Genomic DNA, 7,429 nt, shown 5'->3' on the forward strand with positions numbered 1-7,429 from the left:
CATGTAAACTGGACAGCCAATAAGCTACTTATGATATTGTATATGACATGTTAACTGGACAGCCAATAAGCTACTGGTGATATTGTATATGACTTATGGAAACTGGATGGTCAATAAGCTACTGGTGATATTGTATATGACATGTAAACTGGACGGCCAATAAGCTACTGGAAATATTGTATATGACATGTAAACTGGACGACCAATAAGCTACTTATGATATTGTATATGACATGTAAACTGGACAGCCAATAAGCTACTGGTGATGTTATATGACTTTTGTAAACTGGACGGTCAATAAGCTACTGGTGATATTGTATATGACATGTAAACTGGATGGTCAATAAGCTACTTATGATATTGTATATGACATGTAAACTGGACGGACAATGAGCTACTTTATATAATAATAATGATATTGTATATGTAAACTGGATGGTCAATTAGCTACTGGTGGTATTGTATATGCTATTATATGAATGGGATAGTCAATAAGCTACTGGTGGTATTGTATATGCTATATATGAATGGGATAGTCAATAAGCTACTGGTGGTATTGTATATGCTATATATGAATGGGATAGTCAATAAGCTACTGGTGGTATTGTATATGCTATATATGAATGGGATAGTCAATAAGCTACTGGTGGTATTGTATATGCTATATATGAATGGGATAGTCAATAAGCTACTGGTGGTATTGTATATGCTATATATGAATGGGATAGTCAATAAGCTACTGGTGGTATTGTATATGCTATATATGAATGGGATAGTCAATAAGCTACTGGTGGTATTGGACATGTAAACTGAGCTGAAAATATTAGCTACTGATGATTGTATAACTGCAGGTACAATTCTGTATACCACATGTAGACTCAATAATCAATAATAACCAAGCTAAACTTATAAGAATTAGAATTAGGACATGAACATAAATTGTGTTCAATATTAAATAAGGAACATTTGATGATATAAGTGTTATGGTACAAGGTCTGTTTATATCAAATCAATTATTCGCAATTAATACAATATACAAGCACATCACTTCACAACACTGTCAGTTTGCACCTTTGAAAAGGGGTGCATATGTTAGCCTAGATCAATACTCATTTCATTGACAGTACAACTTGACACTATAAAATATATATATAAATATAATGCTTTTGAAATCGAATATGACTTAAAACAACATAAATAACCAGAACATTACACAGGAAAACCGATCTACTTCAATCGTCGTCCGACAGCGATTTGTTTATGTGCAGACATGAATAATGTTTTGTTGTATCACGTGACCACAGTTTCCATGACGTAACAAGAAGTTGTGACGTTGACCAACCGGGGTTCTGCTTGGCAACCAATCCTCCATACTTGTCTTGAAAATAGCAACAGTGTGTGGAGTAAACGTTGCTGAAACACACCGAAATTGGATTAAATCGTATTTTTCCAAGTGTCAAACATGTTGAGGAAGACGTGGGGGATACTTGCCTCGACAAATGTGGAAGAGTAAATGGAGGAAAATTGCAGTGGAAGGAACATAACCGGAGGGAAGTATCATTAGTATGACGACTCGAGTAAATCATAGAATGAATCAACCGGCAGCTCATCCCTATAGCCTACCCCCTTTAACATCCCAGACAGTAGGTGGGGGAGTTCAAAGTGCTGGATTGAAAGTGCAACAACTTTATAATGATGATCACGGAAAACACCAAAAACATCACGTCGGAACGGCCGACGAAACGCGTTCCCTACCTAATCCCCGTCCCAGCTCGAGTGCAGGCAGCAATACGAGTAAGGGGGGATCGGCGGCTAAAAGAAATAGACTCACCCCAGAAACGGCTATGAAGCAGTATATGACCAAACTGACCTCATATGAGCACCATGAAATCTTCAATTACCCCAACATCTTTTTTGTTGGTCCAAACGCGAAGAAAAAACAAGGGGTCATTGGGAGTGCTAATAACAATGGTTATGACGATGATCAGGGATCCTACATGCAGGTACCCCATGATCACATTTCATACCGGTATGAAGTATTGAAAGTGATTGGAAAAGGAAGCTTTGGTCAAGTAGTGAAAGTGTATGATCATAAGTCGCATGATCATGTTGCCTTGAAAATGGTAAGGAATGAAAAGCGATTCCACAGGCAGGCTCAAGAGGAAATACGTATTCTGGAGCACCTTAAAAAACAGGATAAGGACAATGCTTTTAATATTGTACATATGTATGAGCATTTCGTATTCAGAAATCATATATGTATCACATTTGAACTTCTCAGTATGAACTTGTATGAACTTATCAAGAAAAACAAATTCCAGGGATTTAGTTTGCAACTTGTCCGCAAGTTTGCACACTCAATATTACAATGTTTAGATGCATTGAACAAGAACCGTATCATTCACTGTGATCTCAAACCAGAGAACATTCTTCTCAAACAACAGGGCCGTAGCGGTATAAAGGTAATAGACTTTGGTTCAAGCTGTTATGAACATCAACGGATCTATACATATATCCAGTCGAGGTTCTATCGCGCACCAGAGGTGATTCTAGGGGCGAAGTATGGTATGCCTATTGATATGTGGAGTTTGGGTTGCATTTTGGCAGAATTACTGACCGGCTACCCACTATTCCCTGGAGAAGATGAGGGTGATCAGCTGGCCTGTATCATTGAACTACTAGACATGCCACCATCTCGACTTCTAGATTCTGCTAAACGTACCAGGAATTTCATCAGCTCTAAGGGATACCCTCGCTACTGCACAGTGGCAACTATGCCGGATGGCTCAACAACTTTACAAGGGGGTCGATCAAGGCGTGGAAAGACGAGGGGTAAACCTGGAAGCAAAGATTTCACCACTGCACTAAAAGGATGTGACGACGCACATTTCATTGATTTCCTGAAGCGTTGTTTAGATTGGGAACCAGCAGTACGAATGACCCCTAGTCAGGCCCTACGTCATGCATGGCTACGACGTCGATTACCTAAACCACCCCAAAACGACACCAGGTCAGATTCTGCGTCTCGGCGGAAATCCACTGCAAACACTAGTGCAGTGTACCCAGGTAGTAAGCTGGCTAGTGGAAGCTCCAGCAGAGGAAAGGCTGGTGCCCCTGTATCCATAGTAGACACTGATGTAGCGCGAACAAAACTGCCACAAATACCAACCTTATAGGGATTATCATAGTGTGATTACTCAAATGCAAGACTCTCCATGCCGTCCAATGGATAATGAGAATTCTTTAAAGTGATCATATGATATTGTACACAAGTGTATTTGAATGATGTGTTGTATTTTATCCTGTCCAATATTACTTCTTATTTACACAAAATGTGGTGGATTTACATTCTGTGAAGTTGTTATACTACATAAAGCCAAATTTTTTTTATTTTATGGAAATATAAATGCAACGACACCTTAAATGAAGTTTAGCCTAGTGATGGCTTCTTATAAGATATGTGGAATATATACTGGATTGTGTCTGAGAAAGGGAGATAATTCATGTACACCATGGAACATGTAAACTGAAATTGATTGTAATGTGTACTAGTTATATACAGGATGAAACAATCAGAAGCTACGTTGTGCAAGTTGGTTCTAAGATGTGGTCTAGAGGGTTTCAATGCCTTTTTTAACAAGGGAATTAAGTTCTCCAACCAACACAACAGAAAAAACTGTTTTCAAACATTTTAATGTGCTAATGTTCTATACCACCCTATTTTGTGGATAAGAAATTGCACAAGAACTTTGTGCATTACAAATTGAGCATCACTGTGATGGATTTTTTTACAATGTGTTTTCTAAGTCGTTATGTTTGAATCCCCTTGTCTGAGAGAGTGTGAGAGTCTGGTAGAATATTATAACCTTTTACTGTCCTTGTTAGAGTATTACTCCATCTGCAATAACTCGATAGGCACATAGCTTTATCATTACCACTCAAGCTGAAGCAACAAAACCATTTATTCTTTAGATTCCTCCTATGTTTTAGCTGTTCTGTTCTTGAGATATCTTTAACAATGAACTATAAACTATTGCCGTTCTAACTTACATACAACAGTTCATAGTAAAGCTGATTTTTTCTTAATGCGAGTTCTAAGTTAAAGTACCCATTTTATGTTGTGCCTTTTATATTTTAAGATGTTATACCGAAGGTCAGCTTATTACCTCATTTTCAACATACGTAGAAATTCTGAATTCTAAACATAGTGATTCATTTGTTGTGGATACTCACAATATTATTATTTATCAAATCAATGTTACAAAAAAATTAGTATTGTTGGCTTTGAAAGCATTGATTTACGTTTTCTCATCATCTTGCTTAGGTATTTTCATGTTTGAATATATACAATCAACCACTCAAAATGTTCCAAACATTGAGATTGCCTAATTTTTATATACTTTGCAAACTGATATATACATGCATATCTTTTTTGTGCTTTATTTTTTGTGGTTTCGTGTATCTTGATAGAATTAATCAAATTCTTTTTAGACAAAAATGAAAGTTTTACTAACTTTCCTTAGAATTAGAAGGATTGCAGTTTTCTTTTTTAATTTTCTGGGGAGTAAACATCACAAAGTAGATGTAATGATGAGTAATTTAGTTCAGTCCTTTTCTTTGTCTCCCACTTTTAATTTGCGTCACCTGAAGCTACACGACTACTCATGGTTCCGTATCTTCTGTATGTTTTCCTTAATCTGTGCCATCTACTATTTATTACTGTGCTTGTAGAATTTTATATCCAAGACTGCTCTTTAAAAGTTAATTGTTAAAAAAATGGCAAATAATTTGTTTTATCATTAAGTCATTATTATTATGACTTTTTTTTGGACCCAAACTTATCAAAATGGAATTATAATATTATTTGAATATGTTAAGATTTACTATATTTATGAGTGATAAACATTAGTGTTGAAATCATATAATTGTTTTGTTCTCTTCAAATTAGACCATCCATAATCATACATAAGGTAATCATTACCTTTTCTAAATCAGAATTTATTCAGATTAGAATATTGCATGTGTTACCTTTCTTCTAAGAAATAAGAATGGGTTGGTTTTCCTCAATGACATGAGAGCGGTAATACATTGTATAGAACTCCATGTTAGTAAGGCCTGCCGGGACTGTGGGATCACATGGGGTATGTTCATTAGTGACTCAATCTTAGATGTGTTAATTTGTTTGTTTCACTTTCATCATAAGTGAAATAATCCAGACTTTTATGTATAATGTACATATTGGTTCAATGTTAAAATTAAGAGATCTGCTTATTATGAAATAGCTTCAGTATTTTTTCATTGTTAGGACGTCAAATATGATAGGATCTATACATCATAGGGAAAATAATGAGACATCTATATAGGTATATTTAACATCAATTTTCAAAGGCAGCATTTTATCTATTTTGTTAAGTAGAAGTTAATTTGCTGAATTAATTGTTTTAGAATTGTATCACTATCAGCACGTTGATGTGTATGAACTCATTACATATAAGATATAAAATTGAGCCAAAGCATTGCTTATCTACATGATGGTTCATTTTGTAAACCTACAGTGTATTGGTGAGAGTAGCATTGTTTGAGTTTAGGATTGGAATCATCTGTAAGACAGATGTGTATTGGGCTACTACCCCAGTCCTCCCACTCCTTACTGGGGAGACCATAGGATACATCTTATGTCACTGCAGTGTAGCTGGCAGGTCTATAATCAATGGATGTGATCAATGGCTGGTTCCACTACTCTACACCAAGCCTCGCACCAAATGTCTCTAACTCGTACAATCTCTACAGTCGAATCTCACATTCATGGCGTCCAACATCAAAGTGTTTTACTAAAATACTTGTATGCTGGATTTTTCTTCTTTACCTTTTAACTATTTTCAAAAAAGGTTTTTATTCAGTTTATATGTAATGATTCTTATGAATAGTGAGCTTTTTAATGAACAGATATGTAGCTACTTTTTATGAAAATGCATGATTATTATTGTTTTTAAAACAAATTCATAAATAAGCATAGTGTTTGAGTTGATAAGGTAATGATAACCTCAAAAATTATGTGGACCATTATCAGCTTTTAAGGTGAAAAGATTTGCTCAAGAATAGATGTCAATATCTTTGACAATATTGTACAAAAATAATGTTCACTGTCAGATGCTCTTACACACAGTTCCATTTAACCAGTTTGTAACATTAGTAAACACTATGGTTGGTATCCAGTTCATTCCTCTATCAGTACACTACTAAAGCTATCACTCTCCAGGAAACTATTCAATTGACTCCAGCATAATATGTTGTTTTGATCTTTCACCGTGCTTCATTAATAATAAATCATTGTATTGGATTTAAATTTATCATTTGCATGTTTGATTTATCAAGGCTTTGTGAAAGGTCTCCTAGCAATGAAAACGCATCATTGTTAGTGTTTTATAGTAAGCCTGGAATTATCAACAATTTGTGTAAAACTACAAATTAATTCAGAGTTTTTATTTCTAAATAATATGAACAAATTTGTATGCTTCATCAGTTTTTGAAGTGCATATAATATTAAAAAAAAAATTTATCAAATTTTAACGGTTGTGAGTTAAATTTTAAAACAAAAATCTTGTGTAAATTCAAGTTAAATTTTTATTGAAAAATAGATGATTTGTTATTAATTGTGAACAAATTCAATGTATTTGTAATTATTTATATCATGATTTATTTTTATCCTTTTGTATAAATTTATTACTGTATTATGATTTTAAAACATTAGCACTTTAATATGTTTGGTTTTTGTACATAAACTTCTGTCCATCGATATACTTGTCCTCGGCCACATTGTGCATCATCATATTTGTATCATCATATCTGGCAAGTTTCTGTACAATTTCAAAACCAGAGAGAATGTGATAGCTTGCATTTTAAAAATGCATAGCTTTATGTAGATAATCTCCAGATTTATATACAGATATGAAATTCTTAACCCACTGACAAGTTTTATTATAAAATAGACTGTATCAATTATTTTTAACTGAAGTGTAATTGAACGATGTATATTAAAGATGACACAGGTTCCATGTGATCATTTGTTGTGTTGTATTTTTTATATTACTGATTACCTTGGCTTTTTGATCTTAACTCATTCATCCCTGATAATTCATTATAAACTATACCAGTGTTTGAATGGGAAGAGTTCAAAATGTGTCGTCGGGGGTGAATGAGTTAATTATATATAAGTGACTTAAGTAAAAAATATACATCAACTCTGCTCTTGAAAATTATTTAAGCCATGAATATCTTTTATTTTGGTATTTGAAGTAACACTTTCTATTGAAAAATGGTTCTTTAACTAATTTGTTACTTAGATAATTGCAAACAGTGATCTGAAGGCCTGCACAATCATGTGCAAATATTTAGATGCTCCTAGAAAATACGGTATAACTTGTCCAAT

General features: G+C 34.2%; 1 protein-coding gene across 1 annotated transcript; it reads left to right on the top strand.

Annotated features, from left to right (window-relative positions):
* Positions 1–1,317: 1,317 nt before the first annotated feature.
* LOC138304754 (dual specificity tyrosine-phosphorylation-regulated kinase 2-like) lies at positions 1,318–7,060 on the top strand. The gene has a single exon (XM_069245011.1). It carries the CDS (start codon positions 1,566–1,568, stop codon positions 3,174–3,176), a length of 1,611 nt encoding a protein of 536 aa, XP_069101112.1. The 5' UTR covers positions 1,318–1,565; the 3' UTR covers positions 3,177–7,060.
* Positions 7,061–7,429: the final 369 nt, after the last annotated feature.

This window comes from Argopecten irradians, chromosome 12 (genome assembly GCF_041381155.1).
Source record: "Argopecten irradians isolate NY chromosome 12, Ai_NY, whole genome shotgun sequence".
NCBI lineage: Eukaryota > Metazoa > Mollusca > Bivalvia > Pectinida > Pectinidae > Argopecten > Argopecten irradians.